The 14,176-nt window shown below is 30.9% G+C and overlaps 2 protein-coding genes and 1 pseudogene across 2 annotated transcripts; 1 reads left to right on the top strand and 2 right to left on the bottom strand.

The window, feature by feature from the left end:
- LOC114423952 (LRR receptor-like serine/threonine-protein kinase IOS1) lies at positions 1 to 1,526 on the bottom strand. The gene is made up of 3 exons (XM_028390850.1): positions 1,445 to 1,526; positions 842 to 1,343; positions 1 to 487 (listed from the first exon to the last, which is right to left on the bottom strand). Exons 1-3 carry the CDS (start codon positions 1,524 to 1,526, stop codon positions 1 to 3), a joined length of 1,071 nt encoding a protein of 356 aa, XP_028246651.1.
- Positions 1,527 to 3,635: 2,109 nt separating this feature from the next.
- LOC114423951 (glucose-6-phosphate 1-dehydrogenase, chloroplastic-like) lies at positions 3,636 to 4,812 on the top strand. The gene is made up of 4 exons (XM_028390849.1): positions 3,636 to 3,650; positions 4,032 to 4,237; positions 4,307 to 4,456; positions 4,558 to 4,812. Exons 1-4 carry the CDS (start codon positions 3,636 to 3,638, stop codon positions 4,802 to 4,804), a joined length of 618 nt encoding a protein of 205 aa, XP_028246650.1. The 3' UTR covers positions 4,805 to 4,812.
- Positions 4,813 to 6,191: 1,379 nt separating this feature from the next.
- LOC114422358 overlaps positions 6,192 to 14,176 on the bottom strand; it is a 9,174-nt pseudogene continuing 1,189 nt past the window's right edge.

Raw genomic sequence — 14,176 nt, 5'->3', positions numbered from 1 at the left:
TTAGAGCATACCATCATCTTGTTCAGTTTCTGATTGAGCAAAATCTATTACTTTATAAATCTCCATGGCATTCATGATGGGTGGAAGGGTAGAAGTCCCTGTCTTAGCAAGAGAAAATAGATACCTTGTAGCTCCGGTCAAAGCTGATGTACTATATATGATATTTTTCGTCAGATATCCAGGAGTCAGAGGTCCATAGAATAACTTGCCATTCATGAAGATATTGAATGTTCTAGTTTCATTTTCTGCCAGAATTTTAACCTCGTTAAAGTGCATGTAGATGTAGAATTTCTCATTCACATTATCTGGATCCCAATAGAACTGAAATGGAGCACTAGCATTTATTGGTGTAGCAGCAGTGCTCATGACAACTTCTGGTAATTTGTAATCATTCTGGAATATATCATGATTAAGTGTGCTGCTTAATTGTGTCCACTGGTTGAATCCATGTGGCACCCAGATGCGGTCATAAACATCATAGTTGTACCTGTATACCACAATATATTTTAATCAGTGTGTGATATATTTATTTATAATAAATGAACAATAACAACAAAAGTCTTATTTCATTAGGTGAGATCAGATATATGGATCAAATGACACTAGTAGGTTGGTGAGAGACCAAATCCTCATATATATTATTCACTATGAGATCCCTCTTAACAACTTCCTCTAATGTCTTTATTTTTGTCTCCCTTTCCTCTTTTTCATATGACTAAAAATCATGCAATTTACTATTGACGCAGATGGATCCAGTGGCCTTCTTTCTGAATTTATAATGAATGAAATTGTAACACAATATAAATGAGCTAATGAATCAGACTCAACACAATGGACTCACCTGTATACTAAGTTGGTGATGGAACCTAAATCATATCGCCGATAGTATGCCAATGATTCAGCTGACGCTGTGACATAGGAAGCATTTTTCAAAGTCCTCAATTCTATGGTTGAAATGAATGGAGCCCCTTGACCTTTGTTAACAAGACATGGATGTATGTAATCTAGTGATGGGGTGTAAATGATCTCACTGATTTCGCTGAGTGATGCATTGGGGAAGCTCACTGTGTCCCATAAATTAGGTCCAAGATGAAGATCAAATTGTGGTGGCTGATTGAGGCCATCATAGTTTCCATAAAAGAAAGTAGCTCTGATCAAATATTTAGTACCACTGGTTACATTTATTCTGTAACAGTTTCTCTCTCCACTAGGAAAACTCCTCACATATGCTAGCTGTTGTAGATGAGTACTCTTCTCTGCTGGTGAAATACTCTTGCTTACACCAGCATCTATAAATTTGGCATCTGAAATGTAAAATATGCTTGTGGTCTTCTCAGTATAGCCTGAGAGAAAGAAACAAAGAAAAGGTTTAAGTTGTATTATTTTTTGAAGACATGATAATGTAACTATAATTAAGCTAGTTTTCAAATTTTGATAACCAAACCTGATTGATCCTGTGCTTGAACCAGAACCACAGAAATAAGTACCCCAAACAATACATAAAGAAACTGCAATAACATTCCCATCATTGTTTGATGTATCGTGTTTTGCTTAGGAAGAGAAAGATGAGTGTCATATAATCATTTTATACTGCTAAAGTCACATGCCGCAGTAGTTTACCCGGCAATGTAGTTTGTGAGAGTAATTGTTGGTTTAGAAATTCTTTGGAAGATACTGTCTTACACAACCTTTCTTGGGCATTGCGTTAATATAAACTTTATTTTAAAAAAAATGTATTTTTAGTATATGAGACCCACAACTTACACTATGTTTATTGAACAGTGCCGGTAATAGAGTCATATTTTTTTCACACTATATTTTAATACTTAGCATTTCTTTTTTACTTTATAGTATGCATGTACTGTATAAATGTGCTTACTAATTGAATAAAAGTTAATAAAAATAGGATACATCACACTTTCACTTTGCAATTGAATAGAAGACTTATTATATACTTTATTGTTTATTATTCTTTTTTATCTCTCTTTCAATTATATGTCTCGGTACGTGTTTATTAATAGTCTCCAATACAAGTGTAAATTTGGGTTTAATGCAAAAGGAGTATAAAACAATCTTTATTTAATAATAAATAATAACAAAATATATTAAGTTGAAGTGTTTGTAATAAAGATATTAATATTTAAATGATTTTTTCTCAGTAAAAAATGATATTTTTTTGTGTTAAGATAATTCATATTTTAGATATTTTACTTTATTTTAAATTATATATTATTCTAAATAATTAAAAATACGAAAAGATTATTTTTTTTATTTTTTGATGTTGTCATTAAGTAAAATAAAATAATGTCAATAAACTAAAAATATAACATAGTTAATAATAAATTTTAAAATATTTAATACTTTTAATTTCTATTAAAAAATTAAATGAAAACTATTTTAAAATATTGATTTAATACTTTTATATAGGTCAACTAATTAAAGAAATGCCTAAAAATTAAAAAGACACGTCGGCAAGAATTTCTCTATAGTAGACCAGCAGAGTAATTAAGCTTTTTATATGTCAAGATATACTACGCGCGGGGTACAACTATGTGCTCCAGTTGAGTCAAAGTAAACGGGTTTAACAAGATTATAGAAGACTTTGATACTATATTTATATGTCATTTTGGTATTATTTAAACTTTAATTCCTAAAATCATAAATATTTATTATTTTAGTGTCTAATTTTACAAAAAAAAAAATATTTTTGTATAAAACATCGTTATAATTAGTCCTTTCCATTAAAACATTCACTTTAGCAGTTAATATTAGTAGAAAAGTAGTGTAATGAGAAAGAATTAAAATGAATGATAATTTACAAACTCAATTACAATATATAATTAAAGGGGGAAATGTGTAAAGTTAATCACGATTAGCGGTGAGCTAGCACATACACATGTGCACGTAAAAGATATTATAAGTGCTTAGAAAGCTATCAAGAGATCGATTTCTCTATCACTCATGCAAGTTCATACATTGGAAGATTTCTCTGTCACTAGCACTCCTCGAGATATTTTAAATGATTTAAATGTTTTGGAACATTAAGTTTGGGTCTGCATGGTTGTAATCTTTATGCAGAATTTTCTTGTGTTTGGATTTGCTCGAACTAAAATGACCGATGAAGAATTAAGGAACATGATTAGCAAGACATTACCATGCAGAATTGATACGAGGTAAATGTCATTGCAGCAATACTATTTGATACATTAAGGCTTAAGTAAATGGGTAACTGATAAAGTGCAATGAACTTCTTTTCATTTTTTTTTATCTTTTCTCGAGTCTATCATTGAAACATGTGTACAGTTTAGCCTTTATGTTATTATGCTGACATGATGTAAAACCTCACCTTATACTTTTTCCATGCTTCCTTTCATTTTATGCATGTTGATACAAGTTTAACATGCAGGGAAAATTGCGAAAGATAAAATGGATCAGTTCTTAAAAAGATGCTTTTACCATTCTGGTCAATACAACTCCGAGGACCACTTTTCTGAATTGGGTAGCAAGCTGAGAGAGAAAGAGGTAATATATTTACCATCTTCTTCTCCTTAGATCAGAAAATGAAAAAAAAAATTGGAAGACATTTTCCACCAGAAGACAACACTAGAAAAAAAAGGAAGATAATTAGATAAATCATGTTATCTGATCTTGTATGCTATTTTTTTTTTTCAAATTTAATATAAATGTTCAAAAAACTGAAACACCCCTAATCTAAACATGAATCTCTTCTACTAGGGTGTGTCACAACTACTTTCTGAAAGTAGTCCCTGGAAGTCGAACTGGCTTCAGAAAAAAATTCAATATTGCTTCAAAGCCTGAGTCCTAAGTTTAGGAGATCTTTCTTCTGTGTAGAATAGAGTGCAAAAACCTTTAGAGCAGATGGTGATTTGAAAATTAAAACCGTAGTGCTACAAAAGGGTGATATTATCAATCATAAAATTTAAGGCATCTTATATTTCCCAGAATTAAATTTATACGAATAATTGCTCTTGAAACTATGCTTAGATATATTTGACAATGGCCTTTTCTAGGGTGGAAAGCTATCAAACAGATTGTTTTATTTGTCAATACCTCCAAACATATTTGTGGATGTGGTGAGATGCGCTAGTCTTAAAGCTTCTTCAAAAGATGGATGGACAAGGGTTATTGTTGAAAAGCCATTTGGTCGTGACTCAGAATCATCTAGTGAGCTAACAAAGAGTTTGAAGCAGCACCTCACTGAAGACCAAATATTCAGGTGCATTTGGTTTTTTTTTTTTTTTAACAAGCTAAAGTCAAAAGCTTGGACTCATTGGAAATTCTTTAGGATTGACCATTACTTGGGTAAGGAGCTCGTGGAGAATCTGTCAGTGCTTCGCTTTTCAAATCTTGATTTTGAGCCTCTATGGTCCCGGAATTACATTCGCAATGTGCAGATAATATTTTCTGAAGATTTTGGAACTGAAGGAAGAGGAGGGTGAGTACTGAGCAATTTTATGTCATACATGTTTCTTGATGATGTTCCAGAGAAATGATAATCCACACAACTAATTGAACAGTATTTGTGCTTTTCTTTAGTGATTTTGATCACTATGGAATCATTCGTGATATAATGCAAAATCATCTTCTGCAAATACTAGCATTGTTTGCAATGGAAACACCAGTCAGCTTGGCTGCTGAGGACATCAGAAATGAAAAGGTACATCCCTTTTGTCTATTCATAGTATACCTAGATAATAATATTTCATTACTGTTTCAATTCAGTCCTCCTAAATGTCCTATAATCTTATGGAAAGATTTCAGCCAATATAATGATGTTCACTGATTAATGAGAATTGTCTCAACTCAGGTTTAGGTTATGAGATCAATGAGACCACTCGAACTTGAAAATGTTGTTGATAATAAGTTTTAATTGATAATAGTGAAGTGAATGTGAACTTTTTATGGATATGAATTTGGTTACCGATATTTTTATATATTTTATTTATTTTTATATATGTCGGGATAAAGAGTGTCACATACTCAAACAACCATTTTTATTTGTTTATTGTTTGTTTTAATTTTATAAAAGAAAAAGTAAATTTTAGAAGTTCCTTTGAATTTGACCTTACTCTTATAATTTTTTTTTGAGTAAGAATTAAGATTTGTTTAATTGACATTTATAAAAAATTTTGGTGTTGTTGTTGATGGAGAAGGTGTCAGTTTTTTTTTCATACCCTGTTCTTCTTTTATAGGTAAATTAAAACATGATCCAGAGAAAATCACCAAGAGAATAATGAAGTAAGTCAAATTTCAAGTCAATTAAGAGGATAAAGAATTTCCTCTTTGTCTCCAAAATTGGGCTTGACCAAGTGAAATGCATCCTTGTTGAGATGTGTTTGATTTAGAAGAAAGAAATTCTAGGGATAAAAATAAAAGAAATTTTTGGAAAATTAAAATAAAATATAAAATGAGTTAAAAATATATATATACATTTCTCTCCTTCATTCTAAATACACCATTAGTGAGAAGGTAAGGGCCCACACAAGAACTTGAAGGAAATCCATGGTTTGCTTAAAAATAAAAAGGAATTCTTAAAAAGTAAATCAAGCTTCAAGCTTTCTTTTCTCTTAAGCCAACAAACAAAGCAAATGACTATATATCCTCCCTACCACTTAAAAGTGTCCAAATATAGGAAGGCATGTTAAAACTATTTTCTTGAGACATTCTTTCTCGCCATCAGAGCACAGGTAACATAACAAAGGGAGATATATATGCTCCATCAAGTAAAAAGAAACCATAGACCCTTCCTCAGTGTTGGGAATGACTTTGTGTAAGTTGCCCCAACACAAGATTATAGAGCATCTCCTCGTGCAATATTTTTATAAAAGGAGGATGTTAAATGAAGCTAGTGGGGAGGTTCTCTAATGATTAAAACCCAACAATTTGGATTTTGCTACACTTTCTAGAAGGGTTGATGAAGTAAATGTTTCTATCCTTGAACATCAAATTTCTAATTAATCTAACCTCTTGTTTTTCAACAGTTTGCTATGAACCAAACGGAACCATCTAGAGTCTGTGGGATTTGAATCGATCCAGATCACTCCATTGGTGCTTGTCCATCGCTTCAAGAAGGACACAAAAACAAGCAAATGCAATTGGAGTAGGACCACAAAATTTCCAGAAATTCCAACCAAGATGATCAATTACATACAAATTCTAAGCTAGATATGTCTCTCAAGAATATAGTTAAAGCTGTTATTACTGACTGTCAAACATTCCAAACTTGGATATGCAGATAAGTGTACTAGCATCCTCCTCTATGAATAATTAGTTGGGATTACAATGAAAACTCCCTTCTCAAACATGTAAAACTAATAAATTAAAGACCCATAGACACACAAGCCAATTCTACAATACAACAAAAACCGATAGCATATGTTCACCATTTCCCTTGTCCGTGTAAAAGTATCTTAAATGGAACAAGGAATATAAATGCATACATTTCTTTCAAATTTTTAATCCTTTTTTTACCTGGCTAGAGAACTAAGTCCACTAATTTCACCCGCAGAGAAAATTTCACTGGATCCAGTGGACGTAGTCCCAAGTTTCCCCATGGGGAAACATTGTTTTAATTCCATGACCACTTGATTCATTGTTGGCCTATTAACAGAACTCGGAGCAACACAGGCCATTGCAACATCTATTACTTTCCTTGCAGCCTCACTGTCATATTCTCCTTGTAACCTTGTATCCACAACACCATCAATTTCACCATCATCAGCCAGCATGGAACTTACCCATTTGATTATGTGAGTTCTCACCTGGGTTTTTAGTATGACTGTCCTCCCCGTGATTATCTCTAGAAGAACAATCCCAAAACTATACACGTCACTTTTTTCATTCAACCTGTTTGTTATGTTGTATCTGTATGACAAGTTGATAATAAGCACAAGTGCACAACAACCACTTATAAGTTCTTTTCTAATTTCGTAAGAATTTATACACTTCTGATTCCTTCAAGTGACAATCTTGTATAACAAAATGAGAAAAACACCTATTCACCTTTAAAAGTGTTAGGTGTTATCACTAGTTTTTGAAACTAACTAAATTAAAAATTAAAAAAAAAAAAGTCTTTAGAACTGTGTCAATCAAGTAGTCCATTTGTTACATACAACATATAACTTCTTTTTTTGACAATGTACAACATATGACTTAAGTGATGGTAGTAATATTAACCTATGTTTAGAGACTAAAACAACACTAATTAATTAGTTAAATTAAGGGGCTCAGATGATATGTTTGATTTTTCAAAAAAAATAAAATAGATATGATTGACAATTTTAGGGATTTATTTATAATTTCCTTAGTTTTGGAAACCCATGTAATAACGGTTAAACTTTCAGGAAGCAAAAGAGTGATTTATCCTTAAGTATATTATTAAGTTGGATTGTTATATATTAAATTTGAAATGGTAATTGACATGAGAACAATACATACTCTGGGTCAAGGTATCCTGGGGTGCCTGCAATTGCTGTTGATACATGGGTGTCACCATCATCTGAAAAGATTCTTGACAATCCAAAATCAGATATTTTGGCGCGGAGATTCTTGTCGAGTAAAATATTTCTAGTCTTAACATCTCTGTGAATAATTGGGGGCTTGCAACCATAATGAAGGTACTCCAAGCCTGCAGATAATTGAAGTGGTAGTAGTAGCTTCAAGTTTACTGTAGCATAATAGAATTGAAGGTAATTTTATTTTTGCTTTTGTGCCTCCCTTAATCCTCACCTATTGCAGAATCCAAAGCAATTTGAAATCTCTGTTCCCAACCTAAGAATGTTTGACTTTGACCTGTATCATCCAAGGGATGTTAAAAAATATTTGAGTATAAGTGTGAGGTGAAATCGAGTAAAAGTAAAAATGTTGAGTATCATATAAGTAAAGAGAAAATCCATAAATCTGGGTCTAAAGATTTTATGTTAAAGTGTGATGTCAAATTCTTTTATATAATTATCCATGACTCATTAGTGTAAATCTCTCTCTCCTCCCACTCAATTCCCCAACAAAAAAAGTATTAACATCCCCAAAATACATTTAAGTATGTTTGGATATTTTTTTCATAAATTAAAATTAACTTTTTCAAAAATTAATTTTTAATTTATACATAAATTAATTTTAATTTATAGTGAAGTTTATTGTTTTTTCTCCTATAAATACATATAAGAAGTTAACATACTCTTACTACATTGTATGAGTCCCACTTGATTAGAATAAAACGATTTATATGTTCTGCTCAAATTATAAGCCTTTTGCACTCTTAGCTAATTTAATAAATTAGTCTTTTGGTTTGATTCTTCTCTTATACTCAAGTTATAACAATTGATATTTTCATTAAAAGTTGAATTATAAAAAGGCTATCTTTTTCTTGACACAATAAATAGGCTATATATAGGCTAGATTAAAGTGAAATATACAAAATAATGATATGTAACCGAAGTCATTTAGGGGAAAAACGCTACCGTAAGGTTCAAGTTGATATATAGCATGAAGTTGTCACACGAAAGTTAGCTATTAATAAAGGAGGTGACATACAATGTCATGATTCTCATATTAAATAGAATAAAAAGCTTAATATGATACTTAAGCTAAAAGACTTTTTCACTATACTTTTAGGTTAGGATTTCCTCCCGTGCTTAAGTTATTATAACATGGATATTCATGTCTACGGTTAAAATGTATATTCTTGGTCAACTGAAGACAATTATAATGGACAAAAAGGAGTATATAAAATGAATTACTAATATTTTGGACACAATATTAATTAGTGCATGCTTGTTTAGAGTTTATTAATCAGAAGAAATATTACTTTTTTTTATAGAAAAAAAATCTCTCAAAAATTTCTAATAGAAAAAAAAATTAAGTTTAAAATAACTCAATTTATTTAAAGGCTAAAATTATTTAATTTAAATATGCACCAATCCCTACAAAAAGCGAATGAAATAAAACTTTTGCAGTACAAATAAACATATTTAAAACCTGATAGCTTCTCAGCTAGGTCTCCGTTGGTCATGTATTCATAGATGAGTGCTGTTCTGGTGCCTTCATTGCAATATCCAATAAGTGGAGTAAAGCATCTATGGTGTACTCTTGTGAGAATATTTGCCTGCAGATCAGATAGAGTCCATGCCATCATCTGAAGTGACTTGAGAATATTGAGGGTTAAAAGCAATAAGTCTTCAATTTCTATTTATACATAAAATCCAAATTAGAAGTGATGTTTGATCCTTAAGTTAAATCCATATTATTGTTTGTATTAATTATTTTTACATTAAATATATTTAATAAAAAAAGATCAAAGCTATAACCACAAACAATTAGAAGACAGAAAATGATAGTTTAAAAAAATTCAAGATATATTTATTGTTATGAATTAAATTAATCATTTTTCTTAATTTTGATGAATTAGATAATTATGTTTTATAAATAGGATTATATATATATACCTCTGTCTGAAATTGCCGAACACCTTGAGTTGAATGAGAGAGCATCTTCACGGCTACTCGTGTTTCACCTATGCAACCATAGTAGACAGTTCCAAATCCTCCTTTACCCACAACCCTCTCAAAATTATTCGTAATCATTTGAACCTCTGAGTAGCTGAACTCTTGTTTCTTCGAGTCTACATATTCCATTTTGTTGGAAAACTTCAACTTCTTCATACTCACAACAACTGATATTGAAGAAAGCACAGTACAATTTGGTTACTACTTTACATTCAGTTAGTATGAACATATTAAACAGTATATAGAGTGAGGACAAGGAGGTTATTCAAAAGTTTTCTTTCCCGTAATTACTTTATCGTTCTCTCTCTTAAGTTAATAATAATAATAATAATTTATAAACATTTCGCCAACTCCTGCCTTATCATACAATTTTATACCTTCAAATCAATTATACGAATTGTTATCGTACCTTGTACTCTTCTAAAAACAAATAATGATACTGCCAAAAGGATGAAGGCTCCCGCAAGTGTTGCTACCAACGGAATTACAACCCTGTTTCTCTTGTGGCATGGAGTCGAGGTGCAAAGATTTTGATTTCCATCAACACTAACACAAAACTTCCGTGATTTAGTAATTAATTGAACTAATAAAAAATGATTAAGAACTTAAAATGGATTAGGTCTGAATCAATTTTCTGATTTTGCATTTGAGACCTCTCTCATTTAAATTTGACAAAGGTATAAATTTTTTATGTATTTCAATTAGATTAGTTAATGAACAAATAAGCAAAAGCAAAAGCGAGCTATAACGAAATATTATGCCTGCCAAAAGCAAAAAACGATTAGGGAGGACATGCTGGGTAGTAAACTACACAATAACAGCTGCAGACTTAAACATTATTCCACTTTAAACATTTTAAAGAAGTTTTAAAAGATATTTTACATCGGTTAAATTTTAAATCTTAAAGCCTAATACCGTATTTTCACCCAAAATTTTATAATTTTAAACCTTATAAGTATGTCACTCTTTTCACTTATATAGTTTTTCTTACTATCTTAGCATGCATCAATTTTTTTTTCTTTCAAATTTTATCCGGATCATGTTATTCAATTTTCTCGAATTTTATCATTCTTCTATTTAATATTTGACAGATACTTAACGAAATGATAAAACTCTAGAAAATTGAATAATATCATAATAAAATTCGCTAAATCATATTAATTTGGTGGTAAAAAGTGTAATCAAGCCAAAGCCGAAAACCCACAAACAAATTAGTTACTTAATATTTTGCATTTGCATCTTATTTTTCTCATCCTACATGGAAATTCTTACAATGGTTTAACAACTGGTATGAATTTAATGCCTGACAATTACTAAGGACTAAAGCGCATTAAATTTGCTTGTTTAGGAACTAAAACTTACAATTTTTACGTACAAGGTCAAAACAATAATATGACATAAACGTGATTTAATGAAATAGAAAATATGACATAAGCCAACAAATTACCAGATAAAGCTTAACAAGCTTACCTTAATATTAGTGACCCATTCTTTGATCTCTCAATTAGTTTTGCAGGAATTGACCCCGATAGCTTATTCCCTCCTATATTTCTTCAATCGAAAGACAATCATATGATCCTCTCTATTCTCAGAAATAAAAATATCAAAATCATTTAAAATATAATATATAGTTCTGCTCAAAATACAACTTACAAAATCCTCAGGTACTCAAGTTGAGATAATGACTCGGGCACAAAACCATTTAAACTGTTATCTGAGACATCCCTGTTAATTGAGTAAGTGAGAAGACCATAGCATGTAACAATTCCACTGGTGATGTTCCAAAAAATATGTGTAGACATACTAACTGTATTAATTATTATGTGTAAGCTTTGATTAAAATAATTGACTAATTGTATATAGATTTATATAGTTATAATGGGAAAAAATTATAGATTTGGTTACACTTTTATGTGGTAATTTTAAGATTATGATCAGCCATAAGCTAAACTTAAAATAAATACGCTTAATTACAATTTTAGTCCTTCTATTTGTCTTAAATTTCGATTTTAGTCTCCTTATAATTTAGTTCATAAATTTAATCTTCCAATTTTTTACAATCTCCTTATTTTAGTTATCAATCTTGAAATTAGACGTTAACGGTTACTTATAACGTTGATCGTTAGGTGTCGTATTTTTATTAAAAGTTAACGTTAATTAAGTGCCCAATATTAATGTCTAATAAAAACGTGACACATAATAGTTAACGTTAATAAATAACGAAATTGCAAAAAATTCTAGGGATTAAATTCATGAATTAAATTATATGAATACTAAAATTGAAATATGAGATAAATAAGAAGATTAAATTTACAATAAAACTAAATAAATAAATAAAAGTATTTTAATCAATTTTAAAATGACTAGGATGCAAAAACATAACGCATGCGTACCTAGAATTTACTCTGTATATGCATGTAATTTAATACGAAAAATCTGTACATATAATTCAGTGGCTACTTACAGGGACTGTAGTTCTGAAAGATCTGAGACTGAAGCGGCTATCTGCCCTCCTAGTTTGCTTGAGCTAAGGTTCCTATTTGTCATTGATACAATCATACAATTAACGTTATTAATTGAGAAAATGAAAGTTGGCAGCGATGGTGGTATGTACACATGTCAGCATAGACAGACATAAAATACATGTACGTATATATATAAATTTTTTACTCTGATAATATAAATTACAGTAAAATAACACATTAAATAAAAAATAATACGTTGTAAAATCGGTTTTTTCATAACAAAATTGAAAAAAATAATTAAAAGAGAAGTGCACGTATGAAATAGTAATTTGTATAATAGGTATAAATAATAATTGTCTTGTATTATTTAGATAAATATATATTTTATTTGTATTATTGGGATAAAAATTCCGTATATATATACTCCAAAAAATTTCAAGAATTAAGAATGTAACTTAATTAATTATTAGCACTCACAATGATATGATTCTAGGATTGATGCCGTAGCTGCAGTCCAGGCCACTCCATCTGAATATTTCTGGAACACATGGGTCCCCTTGCCAATCTATTCTGGATATCCCATAGTAGCGTTTGATGTTCACGATGGCATCAACTATAGTTTCCAAATGCAATTATGCGTAACCGTGTAAGAGCCGAGAAATTGATGGAAACAAATTTGCTGGTGATTAAACAGCAGGATAGACAGGTATATATATATATATATATATAAGTGGAATACGTACATACCATCTTTAATATCTGTTGGTGAATTTAGATCTGTTACTAATTTATAAACCTCAAAAGCATTGAGAATTGGGGGAGCATCCGATTCTGCAGTTGCTCTAATTGAAAAGCGAACGAAACCTTGAGTTGCATTTTTGTTACTAATAGTGACAGGCTTCATATATTCGAGAGTTATAGGCTCAGAGAGTATGTTTTCATCATTGAGAGTGATGTTGATTATCCTTCTGAGCCCTGGAGCAAGCTGTTGAATTTCAGCAAAGTGAAAGTAGACATAATATCCGGAATACTTGTTCAATTGAAGATTCCATTCAATTTCAAAGTCATAGTGCAAGTCATATGAGCGATTGAAGGACTGCACTGCGGTTTTCAAGACTTCAGCTGGTACTTTATAAATATCATTGCCAGATTTATTAACATCTATGGTTGTATTGATCTTATACCAATCTTTAACATCGCGCCAGTACCACCTGCGATCATAGATATCGTCCTTGTACCTATAGGAAACATTGTCGATCCCTTAAAATATATATCACCACCTTTTGTGCTTTGTTAAGTGTTCCTTAGAATTGGTAAATAAATAGAAGATCATAAATGCATATATGGGTATTGTTTTTCAAAGATATTACTCGTAGCAAAAACGGATCACCTAAGCTTTTATCTCTTAACATTTCCAAATCATAACAGGCCAACTAATTTACGTACGTAAGCTTCCATTTTTTGTATATCTACTTGGACATACAATTTTTAAAAAGCTAACTTAAACAACAAAAAGTCTCAATTAATTAATTCCATAGAAAAATGTTAATTTATTAACTTTTGTTAAAAATATGAGTGAGAAATTTCAACTCACGAACTTTTTCCCTCTTCATTCTCCCTTTCCAATCACTGATCAACTTATATCTCCACAATGCAACAAAGTCTCTAGCACTAAATGTTAACTCTAGATTTTGGGTGTCTATCCATAGTATTCCTAAGTTAAAAAAAATAAGTAGAGATTATTGAAACAAGATAGAGTTCACCTTCTAAAAAAGGTTTCAGAGGTATAGATATGATTGTGACATGATTTGGTAAATGGAAGTGCTTAAAGGTCGTAACTCTAATGACGAAATGAAAGGTGTACCAGTGTCAATATTAACCAGACACACTTGTATGGTGTCTGTTGTGGGAGCATGAATAATCTCGGTCCAAATATAGGATCTGTTTGCCGTGTTAACATTTTTCCAGTAGTTGACCCCGAGATAGAGATCGAACGTAGGGGCATGATTTTTTCCATCGTAGTTTCCATATCCGAACATAGCCCGAATCATATAACTTTGCTGCTCACCTTGCTTATACTCGGGCTTCAGAGTATAACAGTTCCTATTTCCCTCAGGGAAGCTTCTCAATGTGCGTAGCTGTCTTCCATAATCAGGGATATTTGTGTTAATAAATTGGGAAGACGTC

The sequence above is a fragment of the Glycine soja genome, chromosome 8 (assembly GCF_004193775.1).
Source record: "Glycine soja cultivar W05 chromosome 8, ASM419377v2, whole genome shotgun sequence".
Classification (NCBI taxonomy): Eukaryota; Viridiplantae; Streptophyta; class Magnoliopsida; order Fabales; family Fabaceae; genus Glycine; species Glycine soja.
The sequence above is the reverse complement of the archived record's forward strand: the minus strand, read 5'-3'. Positions and strand labels throughout refer to the sequence as shown.

Bases quoted from the DNA above. Each gene is read 5' to 3' on its own strand.
- LOC114423952 (XM_028390850.1), bottom strand. From the start codon at position 1,526: ATGGGAATGTTATTGCAGTTTCTTTATGTATTGTTTGGGGTACTTATT. The intron at 1,344-1,444 runs GTTTGGTTATCA...TCTTTCTCTCAG, and splicing joins TCAAGCACAGGATCAATCAG to GCTATACTGAGAAGACCACA. The intron at 488-841 runs GTGAGTCCATTG...TGTGGTATACAG, and splicing joins ATCACCAACTTAGTATACAG to GTACAACTATGATGTTTATG.
- LOC114423951 (XM_028390849.1), top strand. The intron at 4,238-4,306 runs GTGCATTTGGTT...GAAATTCTTTAG, and splicing joins ACTGAAGACCAAATATTCAG to GATTGACCATTACTTGGGTA. The intron at 4,457-4,557 runs GTGAGTACTGAG...GCTTTTCTTTAG, and splicing joins GGAACTGAAGGAAGAGGAGG to TGATTTTGATCACTATGGAA.